Raw genomic sequence first — 25,227 nt, forward strand, 5'->3', positions numbered from 1 at the left:
CTGTTATGAAAACTCGGGTCACAAATACTTAAAGGTTGAGAAATGCTGCACTATTTCAAGATGGCCCAGTGTGGGTGTGTCATTGATTGGGCGCTGTGGTGGACTGGCACCCTTCTAGGGTTGCTTTCTATCCCATATACCTCCCAATAACTCAAAAATTGAATACTGTATATATTCGCACATAAGTCAGGTCTTGAATCACAAAAAATCGATCATAAAATCAGACCCCGACTTATATGCCCATTGAAAAATACAACACTTAATTTTTTATTTCTTTTTTTACATCTTCTTGCTTCCTCCAATCTCGCTTCAATTTCTCAGACACATCAAATTTTGTTGCAGCAGCGCAGTTACCAATTTCTTTCGCCACTTCAACAACTTTTAATTTAAAACCAGCTTCATATTTTCTTCTGATCGAACGCTCCATCGTAGATAAGGGATGTTCTTATGATAAAGGTGTATGAGGGTGCGAGATACAAAAAACACAAAACAGTGCAAACATCACTTCAAAATAGTTGAGGTATTACTGTGTGGTCACGTAGGCACAATACATAGAAAAAAAAGGGCAGTGTGCTCCTGTGGTTACTCTCTCTTAGCATATCAAAATCTCTTGGACCAATAGCGCATTCAACTTATACGACCAACATTATAAAATACCAGAAATTATACGGTAAAATCAAGCTCTGACTTATCCATGGGAGAACTTATCTGCAAGTATATACGGTAAGTCTGAATTGCCTGTGATATTCTTATTAATTTGTAACAATATGAGTAAAAGTCTTTATAGCAATTCTTTGGCAGTCTTTTTGACAAATATTAAGGGTTCTACGTTACCTGAGCAAAAGATAAACCAGTTACAGTAATGATGCCCAATGCCTACGTGTGGCTGGACATCATTATTTGACCCAGGGTTTAGTGAAAGTCTTTGATTGTGGTTCTTTGATCATCGTGTAGTCTGTTATCCACTGTTTGAAATTCAGCCAGGTTGTAAACAAAAGTGACAAAAGGCCCCTGACTTGTATTACATACAGGTGGAGTTGCAGGACTAGCAGGTAGAGCACTGATCTGGTGTCCCTGTCCAAAAGTCAGCATAGAGCTGGATCTGGAAGTGTTTCCAAGGAGACCAGGAGGTACTTAAGGACCTGCAGCGTAAAAGATACTCCTCTTCATAAGGACAGTGAAGTTGGCGCTGGGTGGTCAAGTAGTGCTAAGAGATCAGTAGGATGAAGGAAAATGTCCAGTGATGGTAAGTGTTATGTTATAGCCAAGTTCTATATTATTTTCCTTTTTATTATTGTGTCTAGTATTTTCCATATTTTCTTATAATTTATGTTAATACTGTTATATCCATTTATCATTTTGCATTCAGTATGTAGTTAAATGTATATTTGTTTCCTGTGTTTTGTGGGTGGAGCCCCAAGAGGTGAGGTCACAATGATGTCACTACTGATTGACCACCTTCAGTGTTTCATTAATGTTTGGAGATTGAACATTAGAAGTATCCAACTTCTGTTTTCTTGGGTTTATTTTTTATGTTTTTGTTTTTTTCAGTTCTTGAATGCATATTGGGACTTGTTTGCTCTCTGGAAACTCACTGCTAATGGGGCTGCACTGTATGTATTCCCACTCCCACTTTGTGTGAGCCTAGTGGTCATGTACCTAACAATGGAAGTGAGCAACCTGACAGTGAACTCTGGCGGTCTTACTTTTCATGAACGTAACAATGTGAAGATGTTCACCAGGAAAGGATGTCATCAAAAAGATGAAAAATCTCAAAGCTGTGTCAGCTTACCGTGCTCAATCTCACACTCTCTTTCTGCCATTTGCTCAAAGTCACGGATGATGGACCTTGCTGCCAAATGATGAAAGGTCTCGCTCCATAGGTCTTCATGAACTTTTTCTTCACGTTCTCGCCCTTTCAGCAATGGTGAGATGTCAAAGGTAACCTCCCACTGGACAGCCTTTCCATACAGCAACCCTGACACTACTGCTTTGCACTTTTGCTTAAACCGTCCAAATTCAGACTTGCTAGCTGAGAGATCGATGGGATAAACTGCAAGGATAGATTGAGTATCTTGCTTTCAGTATTTTGTCAAACTGTGAAAAAAATGTAAATCTTTTTGTCCACTTTGCATTTTTTACAGCAAACACCAAAAATAACAATGCATCCCACCCAGGCCAAACAGAATGTCCATTACTGATGTGTTAATAAAGCAAAAGGCAAGCAGATCCAGAATGCTGATTATCAGAAAATCTAATCCCAGGTAGACATGAGGAAGAAAACAATAGCAAAAAATACATATAGCACCTTTCTGCATCAACAGTATTAAAATGAAGTTACCTCCAAACCTGTGACTAAATAACTTTCATTTTTTCATGATGCCTTCCAGGAGAAATGACTCTGAGAGACTCTAACAGCTATTGGATATATTGGCCATTTGAAGAGAAACATCAGGGTCTCCCATTTCTCATGTACCCACCGTATTCACCACAGCTACTCAATGAGGATCTGGTCTCAAGGAATATCCCCTTGGTTGCTGAAGGGATGCTCTGTGGCGACTGATTTACGTCCAGCTCTGGGCTCTGACAGATCACTGGGGCCTTGTAGCCTGGAGCTCCTTTGCCTTTTCCTCCAAATGCAGGAAGACTTAACACTTGAGACTGTGGAACAGAAAAGGGAGGAAAGCATTTTAGAAAGGGCCAACTACTGTGCACCTCACAAGGGGGACAAATGATAAGCCAACAAAATGTTGTATGCTGATAACTTCATCAAAGGGATGGCATCAGTTACAGAAGCAAGAACAAACAGACATGGAGTTAGACATGTTGAGAGGGATACAGGAGCAGAGACTTAGTGGGACAAGTGCAGGGTAGCAGACAGACAGCTAGACTAGACAGACAGACAGACAGACAGACAGACAGATAGATAGATAGATAGATAGATAGATAGATAGATAGATAGATAGATAGATAGATAGATAGATAGATAGATAGATTGATTGGAGAGTAAATGCAAGCAGATGAAGAAGAACAGACAGATGGATGATTATGGATTTGGCGGATGCTGGAAGAATGTTACCTGCATGACTGCATTGTGCCAACTGTGATGTTTGGCGGAGGAGGGACAGTGGTGTGGGGCTGTTTTTCAGGGTTTACTTCCAGTGAATGGCAATCTTAATGCTTCAGCAAACCAAAACATTCTGGGCAACACTATGCTTCCACCTTTGTGGTAACAGCTTGGGGAAGGCCCTTTTCTATTCCAGCATGGCTGTGCTCAGTGCACAAAGCAAGGTCCATAAAGACATGGTTGGATGAGTTTGGTGTGAAAGAACATAACTGGCATGCACAGTCGAACATCAATGGGATGAACTGGAATGATGATTGCGAGCGATGCCTTCTCATCCAACATCAGTGCCTGACCTCATAAATGCAGCAGTTACCACAGAAAACCTGTTTTGTCTAAAGCCTTCCCAGAAGAGTGGAAGCTGTTATAGCTGCAAAGGGGAGACCAACTCCATATTAAAGTCTATGTATTTGGATGCAAAGTCATTAAAGTTCTTGTTGGCGCCCCAATACCTTTGTTCATAGATAGATAGATAGATAGATAGATAGATAGATAGATAGATAGATAGATAGATAGATAGATAGATAGATAGATAGATAGATAGATAGATAGATTGGAGAGTAAATGCGAGCAGATGAAGAAGAACAGACAGGTGAAGAACAAACATCCTGCCTGAAAAGAAGAAGAGACAGTTTGATAAATGGAATGGTACGGTGGTCTTAGCATATCAAGCCTCAAGACAGAATTGTGTGATGGGGAGAGAGATACAACCCTGCACTTTAAAGCCAATATGGGAGATCGGTATTACTAAAGGACAGAATACCCTCTTAGTGTAGTTGATACCCCCAGAAGTACAAAAGGAAGGGACAGCAGAGAAGAAGAGAGAAATTAGCGTCATCTGGAAGAATGTTCCTCCAGGAGGTGATGGTACAAGGAATCCAGCATATCACATTTTTTAAACTCACATGCAGTACCAAGCTATCCTTTCAAAAGATGGTAACCAGAAAGACTGGCTAGAGTGGAAGAAGTGGAGGCATGCCTTCTTTATAAATGAAGGATCACAGTAACTCACTAATCTTCCTTGTACTTTAAGGACTTTAGAAGCTTTAGGGTTTGCAGTGGTCTCAAAGGGGTCCAAGGGCAATGCTAGGTGGGTGTCTTTTAAGACTACAGTGTGCCATACAAGTACCATATTGAACCCCTAAACCAAGAGGTGACCCCTGATGAGACTTAATGCTGCCTTACACCAGGGCCTATTTAAACCAGGTAAGAGCTTATTGGTGATAGGAACAGAGGTCAGGATGCCAACTTGTTACAAAGTGAAAAAATTACAGACTGCCTCATCAATAAAGACAAATTGAGAAAAGAACATTTAGGTATATAGATAACCAGTAGGCTATATTGAAATGTAGAGGAGAGCATGTAAGCTCATGTGCAAGGAGGTTGGCTCATATAAATGAACAAATGGAGAAAGATATGTAGGAGAGACAGATGAAAAGACAAGGTCACAGATAGAGAGGTACAGTAGATGAGCACATGAAGAAGCACATATACAGTATATACAGATTGGAATGGAAAAGGACAGATGGACTGGCATTTGTGGAAACCCATTGTTAATCTTCTATTAGGTCCTGTCCAGTGTTTGCTTGTAAAACCTCAGTAGAAGAAAGAACAGAAATGATGTGCAGTGATGCAAAGGAGGACTACCACTTTGGCTATTATTGAGGGTGTCCACAGATAGACAGACATGAATGGAAAAATACACTTGTGACTGGTCAAGGAGACCCACCTGCATGTCTGCTATCCATAGTCCTCCAGTCTCAGGACTGTTTGGCACCAGTAAGTCCTGCACCTTTGCCCGTCTCAGAGGGTTTTTGTTGGCCACAGCATTGGGATCACTAGCAGTGAAGGCTCTCTTGAGGGAAAAGGGGTCAACCAACTGGTTGGTGCTGTATGCCCTCCTCCGTGGTGATGTGTGAGTCTCTGTTCCTTAGGAAGGAAATAGTTTCAGGCTTAGACATTGCAGGTAGTAGGGGGGCACTGCAGCCTCCTAAACCTCAGACACCATCACACAAACACAAGTCCCAGGTTGAAATAAGTGATTTATTAACCCTTCACAAGTCTCCAATGCACACACAATACCTCTATTCTTTATCCCTCTCATCTACAGTTCCAGGTCTTTCTTCCTTCCGACTCCGACTCACCTGGATGCAGCAGGGTGGTTCCTATTATCTTGGACCTGGGAGTACTTCCAAAGACCATGGAGCATAGCCCGGGATAGTACCCTCTGGTGGCACTCAGGGACCACTAATGGCCTGCTCTACAGCACTATAACCTCAAGCATACTCTGCAGTTGTCCTGTCCCCAGGGAGCTGCGATCTATTAATTCAGGGGAGTACGTAATAATTCCATTCCCCCTGTCCGTCCTTTAAGCTGGGCTTCCAGCTGGGTAATGTTCCTCTGCTGATTTCTGCCAGGATGCCAGCATACCCATTCCTTAAATTGCATCTCTGTGTAGGGGACCTCCTGCCTCTTTTCAGGTCTGCTTTCTTTCTGTGCCTCCCGGCCAGGCACGGAAACAGAGTCCAAACTGGCAAGGATGCCAGTACAAGAACAAGGAGAGCCTGCAGTCCACTACCTGTTTCTGCTGCCCATGTGGCAGCAAACCGTCAGCTTATTTAATGCTTTCAGTTTCTTAAATATTCAGACAGTTATGCTTGTATCTTTATTTGAAGATTGAGAGGTCTGACTCTGAATGCTTCCTAATTAATGCAGTGCAGTGGGTCAACGCAAAAGTGTGCCTTCATTTATTTGATCCAGAGAAACCTCTACAGTCTTTCATACTTTGTAATCCCTAATCAGATCCCACAGCTCTGTCCCTGGCCAGCTCTGCTCTTACACTTTTTCCTTCCAACCCATCTTGACAAGGCAAGCCCATGAACCAGCAGGCCCAATCTATACTCCATATTGAGAGCTCTCAGTTCCAATCGCAGCACAAAGTCTCCACACCATTGTTCCCATGGCAACCACAGACCAAGCATCATTCTACTCACCAGAGTCTCGCTCAGCATCTTGCTCCCACTCCTCCTGAGAGCCTAAAGTCACATCTCTCGATGTCCTCTGACTGTCTGAACTTTCTTTGGACAGGTCCTCCTCTTGGGAGTGATAGAAAACAGAGCTGGTCGAGTCATTGGAATGCATCATGCTGTATCGTCGGCGTTTCTCCTAGAGTACACAAACAGGTAATATCAGTTTCTATATTCTGCTCACAAAAGACTAAGAAATGTCAACATTTCATATCAGGTATCCCAAACACATGTGCTCATTTTGGATACTGTCAGAAAAGTGAAAACTCCTGTAGTTAGACAGTTGATTGCGCACACAGAACTTTTCAAATGATCATTTTGTAGTTGTGCTCATAGGTTTATACAGGATACAGAAGCACAATTCCCATGCCAATTAATGGCTTCAAGGCAACAAGCTAGGTCTTCAGAGGCACACATCATGCAGGTGAAACATTTGGACACAAGTAAACTGACATGAGAAGAGATATGTGGGAAGTCAGTGCACTCCATAAAGCTGAGTAACACTCAACCCTTCACTAATCCCTGGTGCCTTGTGTGAAAGGGTAGCTGCTAGGCTCGTGGGACCCCCGTTATATGGGACTAGGGGTCCACAAAGATCACATTTTTGTAAGATCAAACATGCAGGGCCCACAAGAGATACCAGGAAAAAGCATCGAGAGTGATCCTTGCCATTGGAAATTATTCTACCAGAGAGTTAATGTGCACTTAGAGAAGGAAAAGCATTTTGAATCTCTGAATGGATGAGAGGGGAACAACCTGAGGAAAGTGCAAGCAAGTGGGAGTAAGAGGAGAATAGACAATCCATGAACATTTCTAATTAGAATGAGCCAGCAATAATTGGCTGTAATGTGATATTTGTACACTGAACCTTCATCATTGTATTCTTGTCTAATAAAGCCTGTTTTTGTATCTCTTATGAGATACTGATATCCATGATCCTGTGTGGCAAACATAGGTGGTGTGTTGATATAAGTCACGGCAACGTGAGCGCTGCTGTTTGTGATTGGCCACGCTTTTAGAAGTCTTAAAATAAAAAATCTTCATGCAACATTTATTGCAATTACAACACTCCGAGATGCTTCAAGGTTGAATCACACTAAATGCGGCTGTTTGTACTGGGAAAGCCAGCAAAGATAAGAGACCATCTTAGGACATTCACTCCAAGTGTTTTTTTTTACAGAAATAAAACTATAACGGCATCTTCTTACAGTGCTTGTAAAAAACATTCACCTCTCTGTGAGTTTTCACATTTTATTGTTATACACTATTGTGAAATGAATTTGGCCTTTTAACATTGACCAACAGAAAAAGAATCTTAAATGTGAAAAGGAAAACAGATATCTGCAAAGTGGACTAAATTAATTATAAGTTGTAATAAGGATGCCGCATAGCGCCCGACCCAGCACAGACTGATGCAAAGGTATGTACAAAATTAACAGAGGCTTTATTATATTCTTCAGCCGTGGGGCACGTCTTCCCCGTGTCACACGGCCCAACACAGTCGCAAAGCACAAAACACAAGTAACACCACCAAAACACTCTCTCCTTTACCACCACTCCTCCTTAAGCTTAGTCCTCCTCCTCCCGACTCTGGCCATTGAGTGGTGGTGGCTGGCCCCTTTTATAGCCCACTCGGAAGCGTTCCAGGTGCTTGACCACCTGGTCCTCCACGCAGCACCCCCTAGCGGCCATCCCATCTCCCAACCTGGCTGTGGAGGACTCCATCTCCCATGGAACCAGGCGGGAGGCTGGGAAATCATAGTCGGCCCGGGAGGCTGCCACCAAGCGTCCTTGGGGAGGTATTGAGCTGTCCATAGTTGCTCCCCCGAAACATATGCAGCAGGGCCATCCCAGCTGAGCATGGGACCCAGCCATCCATCACAAAGTATAAAACACAAAATAATTAATTGCATAAGTATTCACTTTCATTTATATCATCACTTGTGCAGCCTTTGGTTGTAGATGTTACAGAATTAGTAAATATAGATCACCTATTTGGGGCTTCAGTTGATTGTAGTATAAATAGACTCGTATGTCCAAGGAGCAGCTTATGGTGAATCCGTATGGTGACCACAAGGAAGACACCAGGCAACTCTGTGAAAGTGTGATTGAAAAGCACAAGTCATGGGATGGAGACAAGAAAATAAGTCACTTATGTGAGCACCACAGTGGATGGACAGGAGTCCTGAAGGGGCTGGATGGTGATTCCTTTCCCAGCTGGCCATAATAAAGGGAACTTTCCATCCAGGAGGGAACAGGAACCCTTACCTATCGGTGGGGCTAATATAATGGAAGGACATGGGGAGACAACATTGTTTGGATACTCCATTATGCTAGATGTCAGCATCACTGGGTTAGGATTCCCATAGGACACCCTCACTGCATGCTGGGACCTATAGTCTATAGGGGCAGTCCTGTTGGGTTCCGTGGGGGGCCGCCAGGTAGAGCAGCCAGGATTGGTAATGCCTGCTTTCAGGGACTTCTGTTTGACCCAGAAGAGCTTTCAGTGGGATATGCCCTAGCACCAGGATTGCTCCCAGATCATAGATTAAAGAAGCTGCTCGACCTCATCCAAGCGAGGACAACACTTGTTTGGAGGAAGAAGAGTAGAATGGACAAGAGGGACAAATATTTATTGTGTGCTCTACTGTGTTATACAGAGGATTCTAGAAGGACCTGTAAAGGTATTAGAAAGAATAAAAATGACTATTTGAACCCGTGGCTGTGTCTGTGTTAGTTGTGTCCAGGGTTTGGGGCTCAATGATGCCCCCTATCTTTCACACTGAGTATCCCTTAGAGTCCAATTAAATCAGTCATTAAGAACTGGAAAGAGTGTGGCACAGCTGGAAATTTGCTGGCAGCAGGCCATCCACAGAAACTGAGTGATCGTGCAAGATGAAGACTAGTGATGGAGTCCAGCAAGAAGGAGTTACAGACTGCAGTGGATGATACTGGAGAGAAGGTGCAGATAACAGCTGTTGTCCAAGTGATTTACCAGTCACAGGCTTAGGAAACGGTGGCAAGGAGAAAGCCGCTGTTAAAAAACACACCATGATTTTGCCAGTAGGAACACAGGAGACTCTGAAGTCAGCTGGAAAAAGGTTCTGTGGTCAGATGAGACCAAAATTGAGCTTTTGGGCCATGGTAACTGCCTAATGCTGTTTAGGTGCTTCTCTGCAGCAGTCTCTGAAAGGCTTACGAGGGTGGAAGGTAATATTAATGGAGTAAAATAGTAGGAAATCCTGGAAGAAAACCTAATACAATCTGCAAGAAACCTGTGCTTTGGGAGAAGATTTGTCTTCCAACAAGACAACAACCCCAAGCATAAGGCCAAGGTTACAGAGGAATGGCTTACAAACAACAATGCTAATTTCCAAGAGTTGTCAAGTCAGAGTTCAGACCTCAGTCCAATTCAAAATGTGTGGCTAGACTTGACAAAGGCTGTTCACTCACTCACTCACTCACTCACAAAAATACAGAAGAAATGGAGAGTCTTGATGTTCAAGGCTGACAGAGACCTGAGCAGACAGACTCAAGGCTGTCATGGCGGCCAAGATCTACAAAATACTGACTTGACTGAAGTGACTGTTTATGAGATCAGACCACATTGCACAGATGTGTTTTCACTTTGACATTAAGGAGTTTTTTTCTGTTGATCACTGCCAAAAAAAGCAACATTAAATCCACAATACTATAATAATGGAATTCCTTTAAGTATAAAAATAAAATGTGAAAACTTAAATGGAAGTGAATGCTTTATGTAGATCAGTTCTAAACCCTGATGGACCCCCCTTTAGAAGGCTTTTTCCAATATTTCACTCAAGTGCAATCAAAGCCTTAAATAGTCCATTCCCCAGGTGCCAGGGTGTGCATGACCTGCTTCTGGACCCTCAAGATGCTCCTTTTGAAAAGCCAGTGGGGCCTCACACCTAAATAGCCAGGCATATCTCTTTAAGGACCACCCAGCTTCTCAGCAAGGAAAAATGAGGAGTGCCATTATGAAACTCGAGAGCTGCTCCTACACTTACTGTAGGTCGATGATGTGAAAACACTTTTTAGGCAGACTTTTAGTATTCCAGAGAAGAATTTGTTAGCAGCAGGAAATCAGACATTGTTACACTGATAGAAGAAAATACTGTAAGCCAAAAGACAGCATATGACAGCCATTTGTCATCCATAAGATTCCTACAAATAAGAATAATGAACTCCAACAATGCATAATTATATTTGAGAACTCAGCAGGATCCTTAACTCAAATATATATAATATACTGTAGCTTTGGGGATTAAAGAATTCTTAAATCTGTTGCTTTGACCCTGCAAACTTAACTTGCTTTGCTTAAGGACAGCTGTGTGGAGACATGCAGGCTTTTTGTACGGTACCTGATGTTTAACCTATACGTCTGGTCTTAAGATTAACGATAAAAGCTTTACAGAGTTCAGTCCTTGACTTCTTCCTCAATTATCCCCTAACTCTAAACCGGCACACAAGTAAGATGTTATGACCTGCTAAAAATACATTTTATAGATAGTACATACCTTTAAATATGTTATATACTGTACTGTAAATTACCTCCCGAAATTCAATTGTCTTCCTACAACCTGAAACAGAACAATTAGGCCCACAAAAATTCTGCATTCATTGCAATTTTGCTCCATAATTACTCCGAAGACGTCCAAGAGCAGTATATATGCAGTATATCTTCATAAATAAGAGGGCACTCCTTCAAGCTCAAATACTAAAGTTTTTGCAAAGTCCTCTTGTCATTTTGTACCATAATGGAATTAATTATTATTGCTCTGTCAAACACGGGAACAGCAGCAACATAAGGCCTCCTTATGTTCATCTTGACCTACAGTTCTCTGAATGGTTCTGCTCCTCAATATCTCCAGTCTTTGGTTTCTCAATTTGTCCCTTCAATAAGGCTCCGCTCTACAGCAGCCTGTCTGCTGACCATCCCCTCTTAAGCCCGAGATGCCAAGGCCTGAGTAAAGTCTCTCCAATCTTGCTCCGAAGCCGTGGAATGATCTCCCTTTGTCTACTTAAACTGCGCCCAATTTACTTGTGCTCAGGTATCTTTTGAAAACACGTCTTTTCATTAGATATTTTGGAACTGCTTGTTTCTCTTCTAGAGGATACCTGCTGTTGCACGGACAGTTTAGGATACTGATATATGCCTTAGTCTGGTTGCAGGTATTTATTTGAAGAGCTTCTGTAAAAACCTACATTTCCCACAGGGGACAAAAAAAGATCTATCGATCTATCTGTCAACTACAACAACATTTATTTATATAGCATATTGTACAAACAATGTAGCTCAAACTGCTTTACAAGATAAAATAAAAAGAAGTTAATATGAAACAAACAAGATTAGGAAATAATATCATACAGTATGTAACAAAGAAAAAGCTATGGTGGGATTTCCAGGAGGACAGAAAAAAAATAAAAATAAAAACTGCACTTAGGCTAGAGAAATAAAAACAAAATCTGCAGGGGTTCTAAGGCCAAAAGACCACCCAGCTTCCACTGGGCATTCTACTTAACACAGATGTTCTTAAATCAGTCCTTATGTTTTACAGGCTTCACATGGAAGAATTTGATGATGACGGCCAGGTAGATATCTGGGACACCCGCTGTTCAATCGATAAACACAAGGGGGCAGCATGGTGCCTTGATCAAGTGGTGGTGGAGCAGATCACCATCACGGAAGAGCCAGAACAGACAGCAGAGAATTAGTACGGAATTGCAGAGCCCAGAGGAAAATGATAATTCAATGCCCATATAGACTAACAGAGATACAACTAAAACATACCAATGAAAAAGTCATTTTAAAATAATGTTTTTTAGCATTTTTTCTGTCTATCATTCTATCAATCTATCTATCCATCCATCCATTATCCAACCCGCTATATCCTAACTACAGGGTCATGGGGGTCTGCTGGAGCCAATCTCAGCCAACACAGGGCGCAAGGCAGGAAACTAACCCTGGGCAGGGCGCCAGCCCACCGCATCTTTCTATCTATCTATCTATCTATCTATCTATCTATCTATCTATCTATCATATAGTACCTTATCTATCTATCTATCTATCTATCTATCTATCTATCTATCTATCTATCTATCTATCTATCTATCTATCTATCTAGTGCCTTATCTATCTATCTATCTATCTATCTATCTATCTATCTATCTATCATATAGTGCCTTATCTATCTATCTATCTATCTATCTATCTATCTATCTATCTATCTATCTATCTATCTAATTATGTAGTAATACTTTTTCCTCTTGCTCAGTTTTACGTTGTTCTCTGTTGCTTTGATGCTTACGCTTTCATTCTTGTATGTATATTATAGCTTGCTTTGCAAGTTGCTTTGGATAAAGGCTTCTGCTAAATAAATAATAATAATATTTAACCTGATACAAACATACCATGTAATCCAGAACCTCACCTAAACACTCTTTCTTCACATTCCATTTCAGACAACTAAGTATCTCCAACCAGTCTTGGCTTATGCAACTAAAAGGGATTTGGGGTAGGATGTTGCTGAAAAGAAGAAGTTCCTCATTTATCCATCTGTCCATTATGTGTACCAATGTACATTCTTAAAAATAAAGGTGCCAAAGTGGTTCTTCTGAGTGATGCCATTGATCCATCTACATGATGATTCTGGTAAGAACTTTTATTTATTTAGATCCATAACAGGTTTCAAAAAAACTATAAATAGATGATAACAGATTTATCAAATATCAATGGGTTCCTGATTTTTAAAGGACTCTTATTTCAATAAAATAACATAACCTAAGTTCAGGATATCTTGATCTGTCATATTCTGCTATGTAGCCTACTACACATTAACGTTTTCTGTTTTGTTCACATATTAGAAATCTTTTTCAAGCCCAAAGAACTAAGTTAACATGAGAAGAATAAAATAGAAATCTCTCCAACAGTGGCTCTATGAGGAAGCACATAACCCAAAACGTTCCATTTAAGAACCATAGTTTATAATTGTAGTCCAATTCAGAGCTGCAGTAGCTGGAGTATTTGCCAGTAGCATCTGGCACAAGGCATGAACCTTGTAAAGCGTGCCCTTAAGAAGAATTTTAATCAATTTGCCCTTATTAAAATTAAAAATTACAAAACTTGACACCACCTTTATCCATACCCCCAAGCCAAAACAAGATATAATTTAATAAGCTTAAGTTATAAAACTTCTTCCAAGTGGAAGCCCCTGCAGGTCATAACCTAATCCCTTACTAACAACAAGTGTTTTACTAAAATGGTAAAGGAAGTGTTGCTTGCTTTGACACTGCACTGACAACATCAGATGTAAGCAGCAGTTGTTGTATTCACTTAGACAGATGGGGCATACCAGCAGACAGTGTGACGTAGTGGTTTTAAGGCTTTGGACTTCTGCTACTGACACTGTGTGACCATTAGCTAATCAATTCACCTGCCTGTGCACCAATTTAAAAAAATAATTAATTAAATATAACAATTGTATCTCAAATATTGTAAGTCACCATGGATAAATGTATCAGCCAAATGACTGTAACAGGGGGACACTAGGACCCAGCAGTATCTTGTGGGGTTGGGACAGGTAGACAGCTGGATCTTGCAGGTAAAGGAATTGAATTGAGTGATTCTCCATTGTTACTAGCTGGTGAAAATGTGGCTGCTTGATGTCTGGGACCAAGTAAAGATTTATTACATTTAAACTCTATTCAAAAGTGGCTTGAGAGAGAGCATTGATTCCTGTTTATTTATCTGATTACTATTGTTGTTTCATTGTTTGTTTTACTGGGTTATTTGTTTGAGTTGTTTTGTCCTACTTGATAAATTAAAGTCTGCCGGGCTAATTAAGAAACTGTATTGGTTTTATTGAGTTTTAAATTAATCATTTAAATGTTTAGTTTGTGTGGGGTTTGATGTAGTTTGTGTATCTTGGGATATTATGTGTATTTATTTTTCCTGATATTTCACTAAAGACATCTCGTTACTCACCTAGGCTTGTGCTTATAATGTGGGGTGTGAAGCATTTTAACAACTGGTCAGACCCCTCTGCTATCCGTCATCTTTTTTATAGTTATTTTCCAATATGTTATTAGGTCCTTAAATCGTTTGTTTTTTTAAAAGATTATAATTATTGCTTTTATGTAACTGTGTTTTACTGTGCCCAGTAATTAATCAGAGAACGTGTATTAAAATGTTTTCATTGAGAGAGACCTGCATGCAGAGTTTCGTATTTTTAGGAGGCCCTTGTCCTTCAATTGGGGTGGCATGGTCATTTCCCAATTGGATGCCCGAGCGACCTCTACAGGCTACTTAAGTAATGTACTGTAATTATTATACATTACTGCAGTGCTAATATTGCAGTTGTCGTTTTTCAGCCTTTCATTTAGATTCCAGGATTCCTTAATGCTGTTTCACATTTTATAGCAGTTTCTCTGGTATTCGTCTGAATTTCATTTTGAGTCTTCAGGTCCTTGTCAAGATCAACACTGTCATCAACTAACTTCGATATGTGCTTGTATTTTGTCATTTGTTCAATGTATTTGTAACTCCCTATTGTACTTAACTAAACCAAATCTAACTCATCTATTCAATATCAAACATATTCAATTCCTACAGTCAAGGGAACAGGAAATTATTTCAGTATCATTGAGTGCAAGGTAGTAATCGACCCTGACCGGGGTGCCCTGCATGCACGGGTGCCCTAAAATGATCTTATCCAGGGCTGGTCTTCTCTTATCCTGGGCCAGTTCCTAATGTCGCTGACAATTAGTTAATTAATTAAACTGGTCTGAGATGAAATGAATTTATGATGGATCACATTCTAGCAGCCAGCAGTTGAGAGCACTTAGTAATCGTGGGAGACCAGCTCTCTGTAGTGTTCACTGCACTGTACTTAAACTCTTATAAGCGTAGTGGAGACAACTTCAAGCTCTTAAACTGAGGTCCATGGACCCCTAGGGGGTCCGTAACTGGGTTTCAGAGGGTCTGTGAGGGTCAGATAAGAATTAACATTTATTTTCATATATAGCCCGGTACTGTTGAGTTTGATTAGATGTGGTAGTAGTAGTAATGGTAGTAGAAAACGTAGTAGTAAGTAGATCTGTTTTAATTTGCACAAGAGTATTGTATTTCAAAATTATAATGAGTGGCCATTACTTTTTGTGTGTTTTTTTAAGATTATTTACTTTAAAGTTTAATAATACTTTGTGTATGGTATAATATATATATGAGACAATCAAATCTTGATAAGGAAGGTTCTGTGGCGGACGCCTGGAGAGTAGAAGGACCAGGAGAGAGACAGTACCTCCCCCGGGACACAAGAGGGCAGCCACCCTGATTGGTGTTAGGGCCACAGGAGCAGAGCTTAGAAGCTCAACTCTGTGGGGGACCGTGGCCACTGCCAGGGTGCGCGTGGACAATCCCAGAACCCTGGACTGCAGGAAGTGCTGCCGGAAGAGAACCCAGAACCCATCTGGAGTGCTTCCAGGTGCCCATGCAGCACTTTCTCCACACCAGGAAGTGCTGCAGGAAGATCATCAGGGAACACCTGGAGCACACCCGGATGCGACCTAAAAGGGGTCGCCTCACTCCATTCGGGAAGCCAGAGTCAGGAGGCAGAGGACAGAGCTTACGAATGGAGTAGTGAAGGTGGCAGGAGAAGAGAGGAAAAGACACAAGGAGCGAGTAAAAGGACTGAGCTTTGATTGGTGATTTGGGCATTGTGTGGTGCTATAAAGCCTTAAAAAAGAATAAACGTGTGCTTTGGACTTGTGAGTTCTGCAACTCTGTCTGTGTCCGGGCTGATCTTCCACAGTACATTGTATTCATTGCATGCAAAGTTGTGTTTATGTTAATATTTGTTGGGAAGAGGTCCAAAGCTTTCATCAGATGGACTCAAAAAAGATTAAGAATCACTGTTGTAGAGGCTTCTCATCTGCTCCACAGCTTTCTGGCAATTGACGTCCCAGGCCTGGGTGATTTAAATTTGAGCACCCCTAGTACCATGAGGCAACAAATGCGTGGTTCATTCACCTGGGAAAAACAAGGAGTTGAAGTAACGGAGAGTAGGACCAGGAGAAGAAGCTGGTGGGAATTAAGAGAGACGATCGAGGAGGTGAGAAGAAGGAGCCAAGCGAATCCCCATGCTTGGTCATGAAGAGTTGACTACAAGTCAACTGGGTGCAACCGAGTGTGATCTGCAATCACTAAAACTTCACATGAAGAAGGAGCAAAGTGATGTCTTGCCCTGCTTTGTCTGGATGCATATTTGTTGTTTAGGTAGCATTCCCTTTGGGCCCCCATAACAGGGAAGATGTTTGCTTAGGCGCGTTGTTAACCAAGTAATGTCCCCTTGGTCAAAGGGCTCATATTGCTCATACTTCTTTTTATCTGATGTTTCCCATCCTTTTGGTTGTTACATCATTAATTCACGAAAGGGCAACAGAAATAAAATTAGAAATGAATCTAATCACAATAACGTGTAAGGAACATGGGCACTGACTTGTCATGGCAGGGGGTTAAGCTATAACATATATAGTTCTTCAGTTTGGTCGCATTAAATAGCCTACCTTTGATGGCATGGATTGCTTCAGTTTAGAGACTGATCATTGGCATCAAAAGATTCAGCAGCAGATGACAGCAGTAATCCTTTTACATAAATGAACCTCATCAGCACAAGAACTAGGTGTCAGGAATATCATGAAATTGGTTTCCATGGCCGGGCAGCTGCACACAAGCCTAAGATCACTATACACAATGCCAAGTGTCAGCTGGAGTGGTGTAAAGTACACCACCATTGGACTGTGGAGCCGTAGAAATGTGTTCTCTGGAGTGATGAATTATGCTCCATTATCTGGCAGTTTGGCAGATGCCAAGAAAACGCTACCTTCATGACTGCACAGCTCCTACTGAGAAGTTTGGAAGAGGAGAGATAATCACCCAGGGCTGTTTTTCATAGTTTGGGATAGGCCCATTAGTTCCAGTGAAGGGTACTGTTAATGCTACAGCATACAAAGACATTTTAGATAATGGGGCACTTCCAACTTTGTAGAAACCTGTGCGTAAAGCCAGGTCCATACACACAGAGAATCTCAAGTGGACTGCACAGAGCCCTGACTGCAACCCCACTGAACGCCTTTCTGATGAATCTGAGCGCCAATTGCAAGTCAGGTCTTCTTGCCAACATCAGTACCTGACCTCACAAATGCTCTTTTGACTGAATGATCACAAATTCCCACAGACACACCTGAAAATCGTCTGAAAAACCTTCCCAGAAGAGTGGAGGCTGTTATAGTCGCAAAAAAGTGGTGGTCAACTCCAAATTAATGTCCATGATTTTGAAATGGGATGCCCAACAAGCTCATACAGGTGTGATGGTCAGGTGTCCACAAACTTTTGGCCATATAGTATAATTGTACCAGCATGAACAAGCCCACTACCAAGAAAAGACACTGACAAATCTGTGGATTCAGTACTCATTAGGAAAGAAAACCCATTTTATCTGAAGAGCATCGTGGGGAAGCAGGAGCCTAATTCAACAAGCAGAGGGTGCATGGCAGGAACAATCCCTGAAGAGGGCAGCAGTCCATCACAAGGAGAACACACGCAAAAATCAGGGGCCCATTACGCATTTCCAACCTGTCTAACCTGCATGTCTTTGGAATGTGGCACCCAGGGGAAACCCACTATGATAAACCCAGGGCATCAGCGAGCCCCAAACCCCAACATGAACACACTTGTACAGTCCCAGGTTCAAATAATCAAAGGTTTTTATTTTAAATACCTCCAAATGTGACACAAGCACAAACATAGGTCTTCCTCTCACAATATCTCCTTTCTCCCTACTGCACTACCCTCCTCCAATCAAGAGTAGCTCTATTACCTCCCAACTCTGACTCGCCTGAATAAGAGAGTGCGGCCCCCTTTTATTACAGACCCGGGAGTACTTCCGCTGCCAGACCGACTGCCCAATGAAAGCACTTCTGGGTCGTATGGAAGTCCACAATAGGGAGCTTGTCTCCCTACAGCACCCTCTCATGGCACCCAGTGACACCAACAGGGCTGCTCTGCCAGACTACATATCCTGGCATGCCCTGCTGGTTTTCTACTATGCACCAACCTCTGGGGCTGCTGCCATCTAGCATGCTGGGGGAATAAAAAAACCTCCATTGTCTTCTATGTTTAATGGGATGTCCATCCACCCTTTCTGGTCCTTCCTTCCAGGTTTGCTCCCTCTACTGGCCAGAATGCCCATCCAACCCATATGGCATCTACACCACATGGACATGGGGAGAACATGCAAAGTCCATGCAGGGAGGACTCAGCAAGTGAACCCTGTTGCAAGGCAGCAGCATTACTTCTGCACCACAGTGCCATCATGGAATGAAACCCAAAGCCACATATTCACTCCCACCACACACGCATCCCCACAATGGGTTGCACTGCATTTGTTTTTAACTGTTTTGTAATAATAATAAAAAGGCATTGTTAGTTTTGATTGATGTTGTGCTATTGAATGGTATTCATTTTGAATTATAAGGTAGTTTCACCTGCTTTCTCCCCAAAACACACCCTCTTATGTCATATTATAACAAGTCAGGGTGGCTTGGACAGAGGTTACTGGGGACTGGGCGGTATCATGGTCTGGAATCCCTACAGATTTTATTTTTTCTCCAGCCGTCTGGAGTTTTTTTGTTTTTTCTGTCCCCCCTGGCCATTGAACCTTACTCTTATTCGATGTTAATGTTGATTTATTTTTTTATAATTATGTCTTTCATTTTTCTATTTTTTAATATGTAAAGCACTTTGAGCTACTGTTTGTATGAAAATGTGCTATATAAATAAATGTTGTTGTTGTTGTTGTTGTTGTTAGGAGTATGCGCCAACCACATGGCAAACCAATTCAGGATCCCAGATTAGGACCTGAGTGCAGCCATGCAATGGGTGACACCTCAGCACCACACTAGTTCAGATGGAATGGAACCAGTGTGAGATGTTTTATGGTGGCTGGAGTGCCAATTCTGCCACCAACCCCCATGTTCTTCCCTGCAGGGCTGGATGCAGATTAATATCATACCCAGGATGGAGCAACGAAGTAGATACACTTTTGGCATTTACAAGGTTTGAACCGGCAACTTCCAATTGTCAGTGCAGATCCCTAGCCTCAGAGCCACCACTCCACCCTACCCTGGACAGGACGCTTCTCAATCACCAGGGCTACTCATGTCAACCCCACACAAGTAATTTAAAATCATCAATTAAGTAAACGTGCATGTCTGTGGGAAAAGCATTGCACACATACAGTTTGAATGTGTGAACATCCAAAAAGCAAAGTCTGGCCTTGGGTTTCTCTGTAAAGCTTGAGGTAGCAGCACTAACCACTGGAGTGCCTTTTCAAAGGCTTAACACCTACAGTCTAATTGTTCAGAATTTCTCAAATGTCATGAGAGATGGGTTAAATTGAGTCTTTGAAAAATGATCATTATATCAAACAAAAAGCAAAGGCGTCCAATTATGTTTAAAAGCTGTTTCTCTGAGTGGAGTATAAGATAAGTTGCAGAGTTAACTACGGCATCCCCACTTCATACCACCTGGGTTAGGTATAGTTTGTCTTTAGTGGTCCTGGAGATCATCAGCAATTTTGCTGAAGCACAACTCTTCAGTTGAATGGCCCCACCGATACCTACAAGGTGCTACCAGGGTATCCCACTCGGGAGTACAACTTTAAAAATGCAAATTACTCTGCAACGCGTGCATGTATCATCATGCAACAAGGTTCAAAATATTCTTATTTAATGAAGAATTGATTCCTTTGTCATAAAGAGGCGGGCACCGCTACGGCGGCCCCGAATGTGGCAGCGGCCGGGCTGCGCCAGCCAGACACACACGGCAGTCTAGCCCCAGACACCAACCCTGCAGAGTGGCGAAAGCATGCATGCAATACTTGTCCATATTTGACGAATTTGTGAAACAACTGGACGACTGCGAACTTCAAGAAGGTTACTTCCAACAGGACGGGGCAACGTGCCATACCTCTCATGCCAGTAAGGAAGAGATCAGATCGTTTTTTGGAGACAGAGTGATCTCGAAAGGTTTGTCGCCACCTCGATCGCCCGATTTAACTCCCCCAGATTTTTTTCTATTTAAAGGGCAAGGTTTATGCAAGCAAACCCAGGACCATCGAACAACTGAAAGCAAACATCGAGCGTGAAATTGCTGCCATCGACACATTCTCAAATATGGAGCGTCGCTTTTCCTTGTGCGCGGACGTTGGGGGAGGACATTTTCAGCACCTTTTGTAATGTGGACTTGTTTTCCACTAAATACAGGTATGTTCAGTACTTACAGCTCGCCTTTACGTTCACGCGTTCGCGAGTAATTCGCATTTTTAAAGCTGTACTCCCGAGTGGGACACCCTGTATTTTTTATAACCTTTAATATACTGTGATGTACAATCATGGACAAATGTATCAGTCCCCTTACAGCTCATTGAAAAAGTGATGCATGCCTCCAGAAAAGTGCTGTGTATACCTGCATGCCTTTGAAATGTCAAGAAAAGCAAAGCAAGTGTGAAACTTCAAGTATTGCTCATTCTACAAAGATATTCTAAAATGGCCTGGACACATTTGTTGGCACCCCTAGATAAGAACCTAAATAACTGGATTACGGTGATTTTTCAGAATATCTGATTTCTTTATTTAGCGTCACACACGTCTCTAATCGTGCAATCAGTCATTCAGCCGATTTAAAAGGAGAAAAGACATTACTCTGCTGTTTGGTATCATCGTGTGTCCCACACTGGACACGGACCAGAGAAAGCGAAGGAGACAGTTGTCTGAAGAGATCAGAAAGAAAATTATAGGCACGCATGTTAAAGGCAAAGATTGGCAGCCCATCGCCAAGCAGCTTGATGTGCCTGTGAAAACACCTGCAAATATTATTAAGAAGTGTAAGATCTATGGGACTGAAATAATGCAATACTTCTGTGAAATAATGATTTATTTTTATTCAGATAAGGCTTCTGCATGTAACTGCTTTTGTACACTAAATTTCTTGTTGGACCTTTAACAATTTAATCCTCTTTAGCTACATATGGGAACCAAAACCAGGAATTAAAAAAAAAAATCACAAAGCAATTGGTAACACTGAACATCAAAATTGTTAATTTTGAATATTAACATTGTTTGATTGTTTAGTTAGTGTATCAGTTACAGTCACATTCCCAGTCACAGTCAGACATTATGCAGATGCATTGCTGTTGATATAAAGAAGCCCCCATAGCCAGTTCAAGTGCTAGGTTATTTTGCACCCTAGGCCAAGCTTATTAGTGCACCAACCTACTGTTCAGTAGCTAACCCGTGTGGCTGGGTCCCCCCCTTATGAACTGCATCCTAGGCAAATGCCAAATTCACCTTAATGGTGGTGCCAGCCCTGCCCGTTCTGCTAAATAATTTGTTGGCCTAGGTTCCTCCATGTTGGTGAGTCAGAGAGAGCATGTGCAACATTGTTCATAATGGCAGTCAGTTTTATTTTAATTCTCTACTTCGCTACGACCTCCAGGGGGTCCAGAATGTGTCCCATAATTGAGCCTGCCCTTTTACTTAGCTTGTTAAATCAGATGGCTTATTTGAAAGTTATGTTATCAGCTCAGCAAACCACAGCATAGAATATCAAACTGGTCATCACTGAGTTATTGAAAATGTGAAGGATGTCACTTATCCCATTAAAGGAGCGCAGCCTGCACTGCCCTTTCCTATACAGTTCCTCTTTGTTACGAGACCAATCCAACCTTTCATTAATGTGGACCCACAAGTACTTGTAGGCATGGACCCCCACTACATCCACTCCTCAAAAAGTGACCGGACCTTGAGGCTTGTCGGTGTGGCGAAAGTCAATATCCAGCTCATTAGTTTTATTGATGTTAAGTTGCAGACAATTCTTTCTGCACCAAAAAGAAAAGTTCTCCATCTGACTACTATACTGTTTCTCGGCCCCTTATCTGCACCCCATAAGTGCAGAATCATCTGAGAATTCCTGCAATTGGCATGACCTGGTGTTATATTTATAGTTGGAAGTGCACAGAGTGAAGAGTAAAGGAGACAGGACTGTTCCTTGTGTTGCTCCAGTGTTACTCACACAGTCCTTGAGCCTCACAAATGGTGGTCTGCCTGACAGATGGTCCATTATCGAGGACACCACAGGCTCATCCACCTGCATGTCTCTGAGTTTACCCTTGAACAGGGATGGCTGCATGGTACTGAAGACACTGGAGAAATCAAAAACACAATCCTCACAGTGCTGCCAGCTTTGTACGGGTGAGAATAAGCCTTGTGGAGCAGACAGATCATTGTAACCTCCACTCCAATCTTTGTCCAATAGGCAAACTGCAGTGGGTCCAGGTGGTCTACCACAAGAGGACTCATATACTATATAGACTATACTTTCTGAGAAGGTTGGCATCCTTCAACATCTGCAGTAAGATGCTGCAGATGTTCTACCAGACGGTTGTGGCGAGTGCCCTCTTCTACGCGGTGGTGTGCTGGGGTGGCAGCCTAAAGATGAAAGACGCCTCACGCCTGGACAAACTTGTTAAGAAGGCAGGCTGTATTGTAGGATTAAAGCTGGACAGTTTAACATCTGTGGCAGAGCGACAGGCATTAAGCAAACTCCTGTCAATCATGAAGAATCCACTGCATCCACTGAACAGGGTCATCTCCATTATTATTATTATTATTATTGTCACCTCCAGGCAGAGGAGTAGCTTCAGTGACAGACTTTTGTCACCATCCTGCTCCACTGACAGACTGAGGAGATCGTTCCTCCCCCACACTATGTGACTCTTCAATTCCATCAGGGGGAGTAAATGCTAACATTAATTTAATTTAAATTTTTTTCTTTTTTTTTTTCATTTTTATTACTATTTAATTTAATATTGTTTCTTTGTATCAGTATGCTGCTGCTGGATTATGTGAATTTCCCCTTGGGATTAATAAAGTATCTATCTATCTATCTATCTATCTATCTATATTGTCCAGGAAAGTCTTTCAAAGGTGTTCATGATGTGAGGGGAGACTGACAGAGCTGAACCTTTTCAGTTTAGGCTACAGGTGGTTAAGAGGTGACATGATTTAACTGTTTAAAACTATGAAGGAAATTTGCAATGGTTACTTTAAATTGAGTTTTTCAACAACAATAAGAGGATGCAGTTTGTAAGAAAAGTGGACAAACTGTATAGACCTTAGTCTTCCTCACACAGAGAGCCACAGACACATGGAATAAACTACCAAGCAGTGTGGTAGAGAGCAGATCTTTAGGGGCCATTAAATGTTGACTTGATGTAATTTTGAAGAAAACATGTGAATAGGTTTGGTGAGCTTGTTGGGCTCAATGGACTGCTCTCAAAAATATCGTCAAATTGATCTAATGCTCGATTATAAGTTCCCTTAGGCTTATGTTGCCATTTCTGAATTCAGGGCTTTTTTTTCTTTATACGCAAAGATTTTTTATGGTTTATTTATCGTAGCGCAGACTTGAGTGTGAAATGAAATGAGTTTCAAGAGTGGTCCTTTGAGTTTATCTCAATGGTATTGAGTCATTCCCTCCCTAAAAAACAAAACTAATACATTCTTTAATATCATCTTCAGGGTTTTTTTTTTGGGTTAGTGAACTTTTTGTTCTTCTCCAACTGCCATTGAATCGATGTATATGTGTGTGGGAGAGAATTAGAAACTGAATGTATATGTGAGACAAACATGTGTAGGTGTGTGTAAGCAGCTGAAGCATTTATGCATGTGCAGAACAAAACTTGTGTGCCGAGAAAGTATATAGATTTGTACTTCAGATGTGTGTGGTGGATTGCGCTTAAATAAATGTTCCAAACTCGCTTTGCAAAGAGTTCAATGTACAGTATATTTACTTTAATTCAAGAGATCTACTAGACAATGTGATGGCAAGTGAACTCTCCATTCTACTTTAGCCACTTTGATTAGACACAATGATTCACAAAAGAAAGACAGACTGTGGGCAGTTACAAGGAAAGTTATAAACTTAAATACTGTACACAACTTGAAACCACCTGATCTACTCTTAAAACTAAAAGTGTCAAAGTGGGTCTCCAGAGCAATGGCATAGTGTGGGCTCCCAAAATCAAAGAAGGTTCATCCATTAGGCGACACACTCATCAAACTATGATGATGGTGAGTGGCTGTCTTTAATGAAAGTAAAAGTGTGCATGGTTCATACACCAAAGGGTGCACTCGTTGAGTGAGGGATATATGCACAAAGGGACGCCTTTTGTGCTATTGAAGGGGCACGCGCTCTGGACATCGGGGGGTCCAACCCCCAACAGCAGTCATTGAAATCTAATAATAACGACTACCTGCTATGGACAATGAGGGATGACATCGGTCAACCCCGCCTGGAGCTCCAAATGGGCTTCAAACAGCACTGCTTAAAAGCACAATCCACATGAAGACTTATTTAGATTTGTGAATAACCTTGAAGAGATGACAACACATTTGTAAAATATAAATGGGGTTTTGCTATTAAAAAATATTCTTGCTGCCTAAAATAACACATTCCAATTGTTGCTCTTCTTGATCTGTTACTATCCTGCTAGATCTCCTACTATAGATGAAAGATTTCTGTTTTTTCAACATATTAGGAACCCTTTCAAAGCTCAAAGAATTAATTTTATATCTGAAAAAGCAATACTTGAATAAAATGGTTCTTTGTTAAGCAGTAGTTCTACATGGAACCACACAACCAATGTGCCATATTAGAGCCATTTTTAAGACAGTATGTCATGTTTATGTGAGGTTAAATGAATTAAAGGAAATCCTCTATTCAATAATAGTAATATATAAACATAAATGAAAGAATAAATATGTATAAAACTGGTTTTACACATACAGGTTAAAACAAAATTTTATTTATATTGTACATATATATATATATATATATATATATATATATATATATATATATATATATATATATATATACACACACACATATATATATGTAATTAACATGGGCCTCAGCATTAACGTTTGCAGTGCACG

The 25,227-nt window shown here is 41.4% G+C and overlaps 1 protein-coding gene across 5 annotated transcripts in view; it reads right to left on the reverse strand.

Annotated features, from left to right (window-relative positions):
• vwa5b1 (von Willebrand factor A domain containing 5B1) overlaps positions 1 to 25,227 on the reverse strand; it is a 173,586-nt gene that overhangs the window by 53,102 nt on the left and 95,257 nt on the right. For 4 of the 5 annotated variants that reach the window (XM_039755843.1, XM_039755846.1, XM_039755845.1 and 1 more), the window contains exons 13-16: positions 6,118 to 6,289; positions 4,854 to 5,053; positions 2,481 to 2,661; positions 1,793 to 2,053 (exon numbers count right to left, since the gene is read on the reverse strand). In XM_039755843.1, the coding sequence (XP_039611777.1) occupies positions 1,793 to 2,053; positions 2,481 to 2,661; positions 4,854 to 5,053; positions 6,118 to 6,289 (814 nt within the window). The remainder of the gene's footprint in view (positions 1 to 1,792; positions 2,054 to 2,480; positions 2,662 to 4,853; positions 5,054 to 6,117; positions 6,290 to 25,227) is intronic. The other variant, XM_039755844.1, reaches the window with a different exon arrangement.

Source organism: Polypterus senegalus, chromosome 6 (assembly GCF_016835505.1).
Source record: "Polypterus senegalus isolate Bchr_013 chromosome 6, ASM1683550v1, whole genome shotgun sequence".
NCBI lineage: Eukaryota > Metazoa > Chordata > Cladistia > Polypteriformes > Polypteridae > Polypterus > Polypterus senegalus.